Raw genomic sequence first — 16,458 nt, 5'->3', positions numbered from 1 at the left:
AAATTGGATGTTGGCTTGTACCTGTTTATTCAGAAAGAGAGTAGGATAAATCACTTTTCTCTCTACTGTCCTCTGATGCTAACTTTTTACGTACAGACAACCCAAGTCAGTTCCAGTATTACAGCTGATTCACATATTTTAAGCCAGTGATACTAGAGATGCGGGAGATCTGGTAACTGGGCAAGTTCTGGGGGCTTAGCTTAAGATTTACTTGAAAGCTGTGTCTGCTCTACCTCTTTATGCAGTTTCATATGAAACTTGGGCAGTAAGATTTTTTTTTAGTGTCTTTTTTAGGAGCTGGGATTTTCACTCCAGCTACTGTTTTAAACCCCAGTAATCAGTCTGGTTTTCGCCCATTACCACATTTAGGTTCTTTTAATTCTCAGTTATTGGTCTAATTGCTTTCTGCCCTGAAGTCCAGTAGATCTTTGTGACTTTAGCTCCTACTTTAGCTCCTACATTGCTTAGCATTTTTCTTTCTCGTTCTTGAATATTTTGTGGTGGTGGTGTTTTTTTCCTTTCAGTGGGGCTATGACTTTTAAATGTTCTCCTGTCATCTCTGTGCATTTGAAAGTAGGGAAAGGGACAAATAGTGTTAATTTTCTTCATTGCTTTGAAGTTTTAGTTGTAGGCTTTTCTTTAATATAAGTTTTATTCTTTTAAAAGTTTCTTAGCTTTATTATCACTTTCTATGAAAAGAATCACAGTTGAAATCACAAGACACTGAAAAAAAAAATCTTAACCTCCTAAGGTTTATATGAAACTGCTTAACGAGGATGGTCATAGACATGGGCTTTCATTCAAGTCTTGAGGTAATCCAGCAACTGTAACTCAGTATCAATTTTGTGTACTGAAAATACTAGTATCTTTTAAAAATTGAGAATTTGTTTCTTAAAAATTGGTACTAAATAGAATAAGTTTCAAATGTAAAAATTTATAAACATAGAACCTCAAGTATAAATGTAAATATATAAATATGTATTACCCCTACATTATCTTCTGATGTAAACTATTAGCAAATTAAGGTATTAGTATTATTCAAAAATAAATATTACCAAAATACTTAATGCACAAATGAAATAGTATGTGATCTTTAAGAAATAGTTTTAAAAAACCAAAATAGTATTATTGTTGAGTTGAGCAACTGTTCAAGTGTTCCAACTGCTGAAAAAGCTCTCTGACTCTACACTAGTGGGGTATATTATGGGAAAATATTTATAAACTTTCCAGATTTTTTCCTGTTTATTTAATCTTTGTGTAACTCTATTTCTCTGTGATAACTTTCAGTTCTTCTAGAATTAGTAAATTAAAAACTCAAGTTACCTTTCTAAGTTTTGCATGTAATTTTCCCCACATTTTCTTCCTACCCAGATCCTCAAAAGTTCTCTTTATTACTGTTTTGTTTTCTGTAATCCTCCAGCTTCCTTCTTTCCCCTTCCAAGCTTCCACTGGTGGTTGAGATGAGGGAGATGAGTTAAGTATATTGAACCTCTAAGATTTAGGTAGTATTTTGCTACATCATTTTCTAATAGCAAGACTTGGGCATGCCAAAGTCACTTAATCTCTCTGAACTTTAGTTTATTTTTTAAATGAGAATATGTCCTTCTGCCCTCCTCATTTACTTGGGGATGAAACAATATATGCACTAGTGTTTTAAAAATACTGTTTTCTTCACAAGCATATCCATTAAGTAATTTGTGACTTGGTTTGTTTCTTACTAGTTTTTTTCACTCCCACCAAGTTATATGTATGTACTTTTTCATATTTTGATTATAAATTTAATGCATGCTTGTTGTAGAAAGTCTGGAAAATAACAGAAAACTTACAGAAGAAAATAGAAACCTGAACAGTGCATCATCCTGTTTTCATGTTTTTAGGGGAAATTTAGTTTTGAGCCTGAATTTCCTGAGGGTAAGGATAGTTAGTGTCTCACTTATTTTTAGATTTTCTATTCTTTGTATACACTAGGCACAAAATTAATGCTTGTTGAATGAATGGGAACTAGTCTGGGTGTATTTCTTAAAGTCAAAAGCTTGGTAAAATTTTACTGGACATTGGAAGAGAGAAAAGACATCTGACTAGCAAAAATAATAGTGGATGCATATTCTAAAATGACGTTTTTCTCTTGGCTAAAAGTACAATGGAAAACATGATAGGGTCAACCCTAATATTCTCTGGCAGAAGTTAGGAAACTATTTAAAGCTATTGGATATGGTGCCACTGGGGGCAGTTTCATATCAAAGTGGATTAACATTTACTCAGTGAGAACAAAACAATAAAATTTAAAGGCTTTTTATCTTGAATGCTTGAAAATTGTAACAACTTTCTTTTTTCTCTTTTTATTTTTTTGTTAAACAGGATGGCTTAAATTCCTTGGTCCTTGATTTGGATTTCCCTGCTTTGAGGAAAAACAAAAATATAGATAATTTCTTAAATAGATGTAAGTATGTGTAAATTTCATATTTGATCATATGACTCTACTTTTTTTTTTTTTTTGTGGTACGCGGGCCTCTCACTGTTGTGGCCTCTCCTGCTGCGGAGCACAGGCTTCGGACGCGCAGGCCCAGCGGCCGTAGCTCACGGGCCCAGCCACTCCGCGGCATGTGGGATCTTCCCGGACCGGGGCACGAACCCGTGTCCCCTGCAGCGGCAGGCGGACTCTCAACCACTGCACCACCAGGGAAGCCCTGACTCTACTTTTGATAGAGATTTATGTTTAATTAGTATTATTACAGTCCACAAACTTTTAACTTATTAATTTTTTTTGTTTGCTATTTGATTTATTTAAATACTAATATTCTTTATTTCAAAGCAGAATTGCCAAATCAAAGTATGTAAAGTAGGTAAAGTTCAAGATTTTGATTAAATTAAGATTGCTTAGAATTTCAGGACAGGTCATTTATGGCAGTTCCAAGAGAAGTTTTTAATTAATGTTAACAACTCTAAGACTTAGCTTTACATTATCCAGAAGACTTAATGAGCTTTATGTTTGTATAAATGTAGACATTTCAGTCTAGTTAATGAAAGATAATGTGATAACAGTTATTGCCATAAACGTAGTAACTATTAATATATGCCAGTATTGATGTTGCAATGAAGTTGTAAATGAAGTTGAATTCTGAGAATAAGAAATTCTCAAAATAATTATATACACTTTATGTGAACACAGTATGCTCTTTAATTTGGAATTAATCAGAGACTAGGCTGTTTTCCTAATTAAAAAATCTTATCTATAGTTATCAAATCTACAATATGTGATTACTGTTTTTCAAAGAAGTGATCTACCAATATTGATGATTGAGATTAGCCTTGTGTACTTTCATAGCAGCTTTCTGCAGTGATTCAGAGTGTACTCCAGGATTGCCTGGATCGTCATAGTTTCAGCTGTCATATAACTTGCCAAGCAACAGAGTCAGAAACAGAATAGTTTAACTGCTACTTTTTGGTAGTCATTAATGTGTTTATATGTGTTAAGCCAGAGAGTTTTGTCCTTTGATGTAAAGTGTATGTGTCTTAGAGTTTTAAATAGCAACATTTAAAAATTGACGGACTTAGCTGGAAACTAAGCCCAGTTTCTTGAAATAAAAATTTGTTTACAAATATGGTGATTATTTTAAAAGGTTGCTTATCAATATGGTGATTGATATTATGGTGATCTTTTTACTGTAGATGAGAAAATTGTGAAAAAGATCAGAGGTCTACAGATGAAGGCAGAAGACTATGATGTTGTAAAAGTTATTGGAAGAGGTGCTTTTGGTGAAGTCCAGCTGGTAAGAAAGAATATGTTTTGTTCTTTTTATTATTTCTTTTAATGACATGGTTTTGTGAAACATTATCAGTGGCCCTTGAGTAAATCTAATTTCTGTGTCCAGCCATGCCAGAAAATTAGTTTTATGAGCTTGGTCAAGTCATTCCATCTCTGAGAGCCTTAGTATCTTCATCTATAAAAAGAGATAATTGTGCTATAAATACCAGGTCTTTTCCAGCTCTGAAACACTGGGATTTAGAATAAGGCCAACTTGGCTTCACTCATGATCTGCCTAGCAGTTAATATTCTTCCAGAACTACTGTGTTTTTATTTAGTATGTTCAGATTAATAACATCTCTGCTTAATTAACTGAGATTTATTTAGATATACGAGAAACCCAACAAAGGCATTTTAATAACTGAAAGTAAATATAAAATTTACCTTTGTAGACCAAAGTGGTAGCACTGGAAATACTTCTAAATGTTTTCAAATATTTCAGATATTTTATTTATATTATTATATGAAGAACTATAATGTAATATTCCTATTTTCATCACCCGAATATGAAACTCTTCTTTTTTTTTTTTTCTTCTTATAGTTAAACTATGGACTCAAATTCTGTTTTTAACTTAATAGTGCTTTATTCATGATGGAGCACCAAGAAAAACTGACTATGTGCCAGCATGGGTTTCTCTAGGAACAAGTCATGACAGACTAACCTTTTGTCTTTTTCTCTTTCATTCCTTCTTTTCTTGATAGGCTTATTGAACTTGTAGATCAGGATAGTGCAATAGGTGTAATATATATCCATAAGATATTTGAAAAAGTTTGACATACTTGAGGATGATATGGAGAAGTGTCAACGAATAAGCATATGGATAGGGAGCTTTATAACTACGTTAGTAGCTGTATTCTAAGGAGCCCGATGAAGGCATGAATGGTTCCTTGGACAGAGATCTCCAAGGTCAGGTTTTAGGATTCTTTCTTCTCCTATTAAACATTTTATTAATGACTTGTATGGAGGCAATGGTGGCATGTTGAATAACTTTGCAAATGAGTTACAACTGAAGTATGAAGATGAGCCAAAACCCAGAAATCATCAAATGGGGAGGTCATTAGCCAGATAGAAGAAGTGAAATTTAACCGGAATAATGACCAGTACTTGGGTGTGAAGAACTCAAGGAATAGATTGCTTAACAGTGATTATGAATTAAAGAACAATTTTCCTAAATGTAAACCAGGCAAAAGTCATTGGTGATGTGGCTACCCAAAATAGTAAAGTTTGGACTGCTGTAATAAATTTCTAAGATAATAGAGATAAGGTTTTCTCTCATTTGAGATGACTGGGCCATACCTGGCATATTTAATCCACTCTAGATGCCCTGTTGCCCTGTTTTAAAAGGGACGAATAATGCTCAGGGACTTGAAATAATGCCATCTGAGGTATGGTTGAAGGAATTGAGATGTTGATTGGGAGTAGATTTGAAGAATGGGCTGCCTTTGAAAGTAATGGGGTTTTGTTTTTGTTTTATTTTTGTTCTTAGTGAAAGTGCTGAAGCTTCAGCTGGTAGAATGCTCCAGTGGGTAGGGTGGGCGATTAGACTACATGACTGTTGATACGACAGTTTCCATAAGATAGGGGAATTATAAAGTAGTTGAATCCTAGCTCTGCCATGGTCAGACTCAAAAGATCATGGTGAGTTCAGGCAGATTTCTCAATCTCTCTGAGTTCCAACCTGTAGACTACAGATAATAACAACTATGTTATGGGGGTCATTATAGGAAACTAAATGAATTAACAAAATAGATAAGCCTGGTTGTAGTGTTCTCTGAGTGTTAACCATTATTATTATTTAGTATTTGATATAGGAGTCATACTACTGTGTGCATGTTTCAAATACAATACATGTATTTGAAACAGGCACATTGTTTCTTCATACTTATTTCATTGTGGTTAGGGAATAAACACTAGAATTTGAAGTTGCATTTTTGGGGGGAAATATGACAGACCTTAACTTGTCATGTTTTTGTGTCAGGGTAGTCATTGTTCTGTGTTAGATTAATTTGATCATTAAAGTTCAATATGTTAAAGGAAGGGAAAACATAGAAACAGAGGCTTTTATTTTTGTTGTTAATTTCCATCCCGTATTTCATTTTGGCCACAGGATACGCAGAAACAAAGTCATATGTTTTTAAAAATGAAAAATATTTTAATGTTCCACTAATTTGATGACCTGACCTGAGAGCTTGTACATGTTTGTTTTGGCTTTAGTTCTTGGTTGTTACCTTAGGCAGGGACTCTTAAAAAGAAGAATGAGATTGAAAAGGGAAAAGCCCAAGTGCTTCTCCCATAGCCTTTTGAAGTTGATTCGTATGTGGAAGATAAGTTAGTTAGGCAGATACGTAGGGAATGTTCCATATTTGGCACATCTTTATGATTATTTTTTGTACTCATCTGAAGAAAGTGTTACAGTAGTAGGTGCAAGTGTGTCTTCCCTTGTGAAATGCTTTTTCTGGTCAAGTAAAAATACGTTGTCACAGAGGACCTACCAGTCAATTTCCACAAAGAAAATTCTTATTGTAAAAGTATCTTTGGTATGTCACAGCAACTATACCGCAGTATAAGAGCTAGAGTCCAGACTACCTGCGGTTGAATTTAGACTCTTTTACTGTCTAGCTGTGACTTCAGACAAGTTACTTAATCTCTCTGTGCTTAGTTTCTTATCTGTTAATGAAGATAACAATAGTGTTTATACCTCATGAGATTACTGGAAGAATTAAATGTGACAATATATATAAAGCATTTGGAACAGTTCTTGGAATATATTCAATAATAAGTGTTTAGTAAATGTTAGCAATTAATTGTCAGACATAAAACAGAGCATTTATCTATATCCGTCAATGAAATAGTTAATCAGGATCTGTTATGTTCTAGGAGCTGTGCTAGCCTCTAAAGATACAGTAACATAGCCTCTATCTTGCTGAAAGTGGTAGTTTTGTGGAGGAGATGAACAATTTTACTTTAAACAAGTAAAGTTTTTTCAGATTACAATAAATGCCATGAAGGAAAAGATCTGGGTGCTATGAGAGAGAATAATGGAGGAATGTGCCTTATTCAGACTGGGCAGTTAGGAAAGGTCTTGCTGTGAGAAAGTGACATTTGAGTTAAGTTAAAGGAGTTGGCCACATGAAGAAGTGGGGATGGAGTGGGAGTTAAAATACAGAAGGAACACATGTGAAAATGTCAGAGTCAGGAGAGTGACAAGTCATTTAATTTATTTGGGTGTAGATTTCCTCATCAGAAAAGGCATTTCTCGTGGATTGAAAAGTTCTATAATCCCTGGAGGGCAAAATTTGTTCAGCTTGTTGTCTTTTGTCTTTATTTCCCCTATCTACAGAGGAGATGTACATTTATGTTTTTATATCATGAAAGGTCCACAACAATGGATGGTTTTATCTAATATCCCTCTTGTTTTTGGATTCTACTCTTTTGGAATATTTTATCACATCTCATTTCGATGGAACATAATATGAGTCAGTGTAGTATATTGATTAAGAGCATGTACTCTGGTGACTTCCATGGTGGTCCAGTAAGACTCTGTGCCTCCACTGCAGGGGTGCAGGTTCCATCCCCGGTCAGGGAACTAACATCCCACATGCTGCGAGGTGTGGCCAAAAAAAAAAAAGGTGAATCAAGGATTTTGAAATGGATTTATAAATAAATGTAAAACTGGCTTTAAAAAAAAAGAGCATGTACTCTGGAGCTAGACCTCTCAACTACCTAACTTCTTTGTGACTTAGTGTCCTCATTTGTAAAGTGAAGATAATAATAGTTCATTATTCATAGGTTGCTATGAGTATGAAATGAGCTAATATATGGAAAATATCTAGAATAGTATCTGACACATAGTGAATAGGTAATAAATTGTAGGCTAAAATTGGAGCCTGCTGGAAAAGCAGTTAAGGTCCTTTTAAAGATTCATTTACTAATTTCACATATTGGCTTAACAAAACATGTTTTTATAGTTAAGGTAGTAATGTTCAACTTTTAATAGATATTTTTGCATAAAGTACTCTGGTACTGTGGAAAAACAGTCAAAGCCATCTACTTTTGTTTCTGTTCTATGGTATGCAGATTTCCTGTCATCAAAGGTTTCATTTCTTTATCTTGGAGTGGCACTAATAATAGAACTTTTATAAGAGGTTTTTTGAGGACTAAATTATGTTATACATATGTGGTACTTACCATGGACGTGGCACATTGTAGGTATCAAGTAAATATTAGCTGTTGTCACTATTGTCAGTTTCTGTGGATTTATGGCATTAAATGAGTTTTAATTTTGAATAAATAATCAGAAGTCTTGTCCTTACTTTCATATATATTTATGTATGTTAATTTGCTAGGGCTGCCATAGCAAAATACCACAGACTGTGCTTAAACAACAGAAATTTATATCCTTACAGTTCTGAAGGCTAGAAGTTCAAGATCAAGGTGTTAGCATGTTTAGTTTCTTCCAAGGTCTCTCTCCATGGCTTGCAGATGGCCACCTTCTCACTGTGTCCTCACATGGTCTTTCCTCTGTGCATGCACATCCCTGGTGTGTCACTCTGTATGTCCTTCATCACCTCTTCTCATAAGGACTCCAGTCAGGTTGGATTAGCACCATCCCTAACTCCCTCTTCTTAATGTAATCATGTCTTTAAAGGCCCTGTCTCCAAATACAGTCACATTCTGAGGTACTAGAGGTTAGGGCTTCAAAATGTGAATTGTGGGTGAGGGGGACACATGATTCACCCCACTACAGTATGTATGTATGTATGTATGTATGTATGTTGGGATGAACTTTCCAGTGAGATAACCTTTTGACCATGGTATGCATGCTTACTTTTTTTGTTTATGTTTATTAACTTGGACACTAATTTTCTTTTCTTTGAAAAAGAAAGTTATAAATTGTAACCTTGCAAATGCCTTCTTAAGGTAAAAATACAGTCTTCCTCTCTATTAGTAGAATATACATTGTTCTTCAGATATTCCTTTGGTTAGTTGATTAGCAAATGTTTATTAAATGTCAAGTATCATTATAAGCATATAAGTATCGTCAACACATTAAACAGGTAAACTACTCAGACAAGGCACCTTTACATCCATGGAGCTTTTGTTTTGAAACTGTTATAGTTTCAGAAAGAAACTGTGGTCTAGGTTCTAAAAGTAGAGTTATAAATTAATCTTCTTAAATGTAATGCATATATGTTAGGAATTACTTATATGTGATTCTTTATTCGGGTGAGATGTATAAAAACAAGTTTTCATGGTAACAGTGGAAATATTTTTATTTTGAAGCTATATCTTATTATTTTGGAGTTTGGAAACCTTTAATTGGTTTTGCGATATTGTCTACTCATTCTCCTTAAGAAAATATGACATTAAATTTTTTCTTGGTGGTTTTATTTAAAGCTCCACAGATTAATATATGAATGTATTCTCATTCTCAAAGGTCTAAATTACTTAGAATTAGGTAAAATATGAAAATCTCTATCATGTCTTCTCTCGATTCCCATTTTCAAACATAAAGGTAACCAGCCTGTTGGTAATCTTTTAGTGCTTTGATAATTAGAAATATTTGGGGACTGTTGCAAAACTAGTGTCAAATTATTTTCAGTGGATATTTATATTTTATTATTTTCATTCTAGGAAAGTTGAAACCTTCCTGTATTGAGTTATAAAAATTGCATCAATGCTAATTTTTCTCTCTTGAAATTAAAAATTATTTTATTTATATATCAAATATGTTCATAGTAGAATAATAAAATAAGCCAACATTATACTTTTTAAAATCACCTGCAGTCCCACTACTGAGAGATAACTACTTTTATTACTTTGATGTATAGTTTTCCAACTTTTCTGTTTCTAAAGATATGTGTAATATATGTATATTAAGGGACCATATTATGTACATGGTTTTACAACCTGTGTTTTATTATGCAGCAGTAAATAGTAACACACACTTGTATAACAGTTACAACATGCCAGGCAGGCTGCTAAGCAAGTGGTATATAGTAACCAGTCTTTACAACAGTCTTTCTAGATGGTATAACTGCTGTTATTCCCATTTTACAGATGGGGAAATTCAGGTAGATAAGATAAATGACTTGTGAGAGTTCACACAGCTGCTAAGTGGTTGAACTGAGATTTGAACTTAGGCAGAGGACTCCAGGGTCCATTCTCTTTGCTCTATGGCCATAACCAGTTTTCTGTGCCAATATAGACTTTGTATGTAATTTTATTGGCTACATGGTGTTTCACTATCATCTTAATCAACCTCTTACAAGTATTTAGTTCTCCTTTCTTGAAACACCATTTTTTCTACATTACTGGCTGTTCCTTCTCAGTTTCCTTAGTGGTTCATTTTCCTCCTGACTTGTAAGTATTGTAGTTCCCAAAGGCTAGGCTCTTATTTTTTTTGATCTGCATTTTCTCCCAAGGCAAGTTCATGCATTCCTCTAACTTTAAATACAATCCATGTGATGTCAAGGCTCAAATTTATAGCTACTGCTCAGAACTTTCTACTTTGCTCACCAAACTCATATTCATGGTAGCTTATTTGACAGCTCCATTAAGATGTATCACAGACATCTAAAATATGTGAAATTAGAATGCTTGATTCCCTCTCTAACTTTGCTCTTCCTTCCATCTGTTCCTTCTCTTATTTTCCCATCTTAATAAATAAATGACTCTAGCATCAACCCAATTGATGCTCAAGCCAAAAAATTGGGAGTCATTATTGATTTCTCTTCCCCTCATTTCTTATATTTAATTTTTCAGTAAGTCCTGCTCATAATATTTCTCTAGTCTCTCCACTTTTGGGGGGGTATTCACTGCCATCGCCTTTCTCCAAGATACCCTTTCATTCCCAGTCAGGTATGAGGGCCTACTTTGTGTCCTGCTTTGTTTTCTACTTCTGCTAACAGTTTCACCATTGTACTATTGATTTTGGATCGGGAAGTGCTGATGGAGAAAATGCCAAGACTGGATATATTAAATCTTCTGCAGATTCATGCTCTCCAAGCTCAGCTGAACCCACATTACTATTTGGCAGACTTTTTTCCCCATACTTCATAGCCTTGTATTTTCACATACCACTCCTACCCCAATAAGGGTATAATAGAATCAACTATGGGGCTTTTCTAACATACATGCTTTGTTTCATTTTGTTTTCTTTATTTCCCCACTTCTCTATAATGAGATACATGAAGGTGGGAAGTATAGATCTATCTAATACAAACTGCTGCCAAATTGACCCTTCGAAAATATATTCATTGTATCTCTCCTTTGCATTTCATGGCTCCCTTGCCTACTAAATGAAGCATTGAAGTCTTCGTCCCGGCCTTCTAGGCCCTCTTATTTAAGATATCACCAATTAATCTTTTTAACCCTTATTTTCCATCATGCTCTCCTTTCTGAGCAGGCTACTTATTTCAGTGCATGCTCTCGTTTACTTGTTTGTTCCTCCAAAAATGTTGTTTCACTCACTCTCAGTGCTTATTTTAAAAGAGAAGTTTCCTGATTCCTTTTGCTTTCCTTCCTACCCTTTGAGTGTGCCCTCTCTCATCTGCATCTTTTAATTATGATTGCTTTATTTAATTTCCCATATTATGCCTTGTGCTGTAGTTTATATGTATACTTCTTTGAATCTTTTTATATTGTAAATTTTTTGAGGGCAGGAACTGTGTCTTTTCAGTACTTTTGGCATTCCCATGAGGAGTTCATAGCTGTGTGTCTGAAAATAGTTCACCTGTATCTGGGAAGATGATCTTCTTTAGTCAAGTACACAGTTTAGTAGGAATATCTGTAGAGCAGCAGGGAGAAAGGGGGGAACCCTCACCATGGAGCCATTTGTTAATTCAGTCTTGAACATTGGTAAAGGACGTGTTTGTGCAGCTAGATCATATAAGTGATTGGATTTTTCTTGTCTTTTTATATCCTGTACAGCACAGAACCTGAAATGTAGAAAGTTTTCATTGATGTGACTTGACTGTGATTATTCCTGATCCCTGGGCTCAGGTGCTCCCTGGGGATCCAGAATGCTAAGAGGATACAGATTCTCAGTGATAGAACTCAAGGCTGATATGAGATGAAGATCTTGTTTTTTGGTGTTTTTGTGTTTTTTTAAAATCTCCTACTGGCTTGCTCTTAATTTAAATGGTTTTAAACTAAGGTTTTAAAGTGGAGCCAACCAGAAGGAAAGAGTGTATGGGAAATGATTCTCTAATACTTGGCATGTGAACTCAGATTTTTTAGTCCTTTTTGGAATAAAACAGGCTCCTCGCTGGTTACAAGGTTATTTCTGATTTGTGTAAATTATCTCCCTTCCTCCATGTTTTTGTAATTCCTGTATTCCCCCATTCAGTCTTAGCTGCCACAACCAGACCTGGCAGAAAGCAGGACACGCTTTTCTTGTGTCTTTAGTGGAAACCTCAGCAGCACACAATAACTGTTCCAGATCTGTCAAATAGATGCATTGGTTCTTTTTGTAAAAATAATCTATTGTAATTTTTGATATTAAAAATAAATTTTAAAGCCTCAAATGGGGCATTTTGGTTAGAATGATTTTCAAAAGTTTTTGTCCACAGTGCGCTAGGAGATCTAGGTCCATTTTAGGACTTTTTCAAACATGTCTCTAGCTACACTTAGGAATGTTTCATCTACTTAAAAAAAATTTGTTTTAAAGAAGTACATATTAGCTATAAAAAGCACAAATAAGCAAATCTAAAAAAATAAAAATCCCTCAGAATTCCATCAGCTGAGATAAAACTGTTAACTGTTTTGACCCTTATTATCTTTTTTTTCCCCACATACGTATAGTCAATTAGCTGGTACTTTTGCATTCATCCACTTTTAAAATTAGAAACTAGGAATATAGCATTCTTTTCTCTAACAAATAGAGACATTGGAAGAGAAGCAATATTTTTGTCCTTTAGGTAATCATGGACTAGTGACATTGGGGAGACACATGTAAAGTTTCATAACAGAATGAACTGAGTTCCATTTGTCTGTGGTGGAATTAGCTAACATTTTCATTGACTATATTCTGTGTGCTAAGTATTTATATTCATTATCTTGTTTTATCTTTTCAACAATTCTGTGAGATTCTTAAGTAGATGAATTCAGTGAAATTTAGAGAGATTAAGTGAATTGGCCACATAGTACATAAATAGTTAGGACTTTTGCCCAGGTTTGTTGACGTCTACATCCATGCTTTTAAGCAGTACTCTCTGCATTGTTGTAATGAATTGCTACTATATCTATTTATCCATCCATATTGAATAAAGGAGAAAGAGCTAGAGAACAAAGGGGAGCGTACAGAGATGCTGAGGAAGATTATAATAGAATCATTCAGAAGGAGACATCCTCACAAGGAAGGTCAGTGGAAACCAGCTTTCCTAAAATAACAGTGCTTTACTGTAGTACTTTGTAATACTAGTACTAATGTATTTTAAGGTATGAGGCAGACGTTTGGCATGAATACAACTATTGCCTCTTACTGTTTGTTCTGTAGATAAAGTCAAAGACTACAAGCTGGTGGTTCCTGACTCTTGTGTTATGAGCCTGTGAAGTGTTCTATTACAGTAGTTTAAATGAAATTCAGGCCTCATTACCTAGAACATCTAACCAAAATTGTCTTTATTTATTAAAAGTTTTATAGATCTCATAGCTATAATTTTGCTGAATTTGTTAAATTGGATAATTCAGCATTGTGCCAACCACTAGGCAGCCTCACAAATGAAAGTTTGTATTGTATTCTGTTCTTAAAGGAGCTTATGAAGCAGACATGTACACAACTAATTTTGATATTAGATTATTGTAAGCATTTTGGACAGAAAGGGAAACAGTTTTGCATAAAGAATCACCAAGAATAAAGCACCAAGAACAGGCATTTTTCTCATGTTCAGAAAATCATCTTATGCCTGTGTTTTTGTTTATTTGAATGAACGGCTCTTTTCTCTAGGTTTGTTTTTGTTAATTCATATATAAAAGATTAAACGTAAATAAATGTTTAACTCTTTCCTACTAGCTGACAAATATCTTTTAGTTTCTGTTCATAGCTGTTCTTTATAGCAGAATTCTTAAAACTCTTGTCATGGTCTGAGTCAAGCATAAATAATATTATGGTATAAATTAATTGGCTTTTACTGTTATATGATTGCTTTTTCTAATGAAGTTAAGATAACACTGAAATCCGATTTATTCTTAGAATAAGTGAACATTTGAAGAATGGCATAAATACAGAAGAGAGAGTACCTTAGCTGTCTCTTTTTAGTAATGTTTTAAACTTTAAAAAAAAACCACAACATTTTATTAAAAGCATTGCTGGAGTGAGCATTTGCTTTGAGATAATTTGCTAAGTAAGAAGCTGGTCTATCTACTGTGGAAGGGATTTCTACTTTTAAGACTAGGGTTCTTCATACTCTAATCCCCCACCCTCCCACCCATGTTTTCATATTGCTTTCCCATATATTTATTTTCAGCATTCTATAAATGGCATAACACCATATAAATCAAAGGAATTGTTTTTCCAGTTTAGTAATTTAATACAGAAGATGGATATAATCTGTGACCCTCATCATAACTTATTTGGCCCTTGGCATATAGGATTCTTTTCATGTAAAGTTACAGTGTATCAAAACACTTTAAATTTCAAAATATTTTAAAATACTTTAAATTTCAAAATATTTCAAAATAATAAGTGATATAAACCATTGATATAATAACCTTTCTAATTATAATTTGATTAGGCAGTTTTCATCCTGGGCTGTGTTTTCTTTCTATCCATATTGATGTTTTATTTATTTGTTATATGAAGTACTGAGAAGGGATGTTAAAATTTCCAGCTGAAATTAGGATTTGCCTGTTTCTTTCTTTAGTTCTGTCAATTTTTGCTTCATGAATTTTTTTTTTTTTTTTTTGGTGGTACGTGGGCCTCTCACTGCTTTGGCCTCTCCCGTTGTGGAGCCTGGACGTGCAGGCTCAGTGGCCATGGCTCACGGGCCCAGCCGCTCTGTGGCATGTGGGATCTTCCTGGACTGGGGCACGAACCTGTGTCCCCTGCATTGGCAGGCAGACTCTCAACCACTGCGCCACCAGGGAAGCCCTGCTTCATGAATTTTTAAGCTTATTTATTAGATACAAACATATTTAGAATTTTTAATGCCTTTCTGATGAATTATTACTCCTTTTATCTGAATTATCCTTTTTTTCTCTTTGCCTTGAAGTCTACTTTGTTATTGATATTGCTCTGTCTACTTTCTTATCCTTGCTGTTTGCATGGTGTATCTTTTCCTATCTTTTTATTTTTAACCTGTTTGATCTTATATTTAAAATATATGAGGTTAGGTTTTGCTTTTTAATTCTCATAATCTCTGCCTGTGAATTGTGTGTTTAGTCCGTTTATATTTACACATATTTCAGACTGTTTAAAATTGTCTTGTAGGCCCTTAAGTCTCTATTCATTTTCATTTATTCATTTTTCTCTTTATTCTCTAGATTGATTTGTGTTCAGGTTCACTGACTGTCCTTCTATCTCCATTCTCTGTTAAGTCCTTCCAAAGAATTTTCCATTTTAGTTATTTTTCAGTTATAGAACTTCCAATTGGTTCTTTTTTTAGTTTCCATTTCTCTGTTGGTATTTACTTCTGTTCACTCATTGATACTATTTTTTCCTTTTTTTCTTTAACATACTGTCTTTTAGGTCTTTGGACATATTTATAAGAAATATTTAAACTATTTGTTAGCTAAATCCAACATCTTTTGGGGATGTTTGCTATTGACTGCTTTTTTCTTGATGATGAGTCACATTTTCCTCTTTGCCTGTCAGGTAATTTTAAAATTATGTACAGATCCTTTTTGATATGTGATAGAGACTCTGAATTTTGTTATTTTTCTTTGACAAGTGTTGATTTTCATTTTAATAAGATGTCCAGTTACTTGCTGATAACCCTTAACTTTTGGAGCCTTAGTTTTTTACTTTGTAAATATAGATGTGTTTAAAGACCAGGTTGTTTCCCAAGTCCTTTTAAGGACTCCAAACTCTACTCCCCTTTTGATCTTTTAGGGTTTGGTATTACAAGGCTATGTTAGGTAGTGCTAGAGTAGGCCTTGCTTTAGAGCATGGTTCTTTCTCCCAAGATGTCTCACCTCAATGTGCAGGAAATCATCAAGGTTACTCCACTCTTTATTTGGCTGGAAATTGAATGTGCCTGCAATGCTGTTTAACATCTGGTGTCTCTGTTTTGTTATCAACCCCGTAGCAGTTGCTCTCTGGCATACCTTTGCTATTTCCTCTTTGGATAATCCCTACCTTTGTTGAGCTTACATTCTAATATGGGACTCAGACAATACAAGGAAACAGCATCAAAAAATTGCAAGTTATGGTATCTTCTCAGAAGAAAACCGAGTTCTGGGGTGGAGAACAATGAGTCTGTTTCCCCCATGTCTGCAGTAACTTCCTTCACTGTAGTCTTGAACCCCTCAAAATCGTCCATGAGGGTTGGAATCAACTTCTTCCAAACTCCTGTTAATGTTGATATTTTGACCTCTTCCCTTGAATCACGAATGTCCTTCTGGCATCTAGAGTGGTGAATGCTTTCCAGAAACTTTTTAGTTGCCTGTACCCAGATCCATCAGGGGAATTGCTGTCTATGGCAGCTATAGC

General features: G+C 34.4%; 1 protein-coding gene across 1 annotated transcript in view; it reads left to right on the top strand.

The window, feature by feature from the left end:
* Window positions 1–16,458, top strand: part of ROCK2 (Rho associated coiled-coil containing protein kinase 2) — a gene marked incomplete at its 5' end in the record, with an annotated part of 137,691 nt that overhangs the window by 51,581 nt on the left and 69,652 nt on the right. The window contains 2 exons of the mRNA XM_082672788.1: window positions 2,359–2,440; window positions 3,670–3,770. Coding sequence (XP_082528914.1) covers window positions 2,359–2,440; window positions 3,670–3,770 — 183 coding nt within the window. The remainder of the gene's footprint in view (window positions 1–2,358; window positions 2,441–3,669; window positions 3,771–16,458) is intronic.

The sequence above is a fragment of the Grampus griseus genome, assembly GCF_964374135.1.
Source record: "Grampus griseus genome assembly, chromosome: 15".
Lineage (NCBI taxonomy): Eukaryota > Metazoa > Chordata > Mammalia > Artiodactyla > Delphinidae > Grampus > Grampus griseus.
This window is presented reverse-complemented; position numbering and strand designations above follow the sequence as displayed.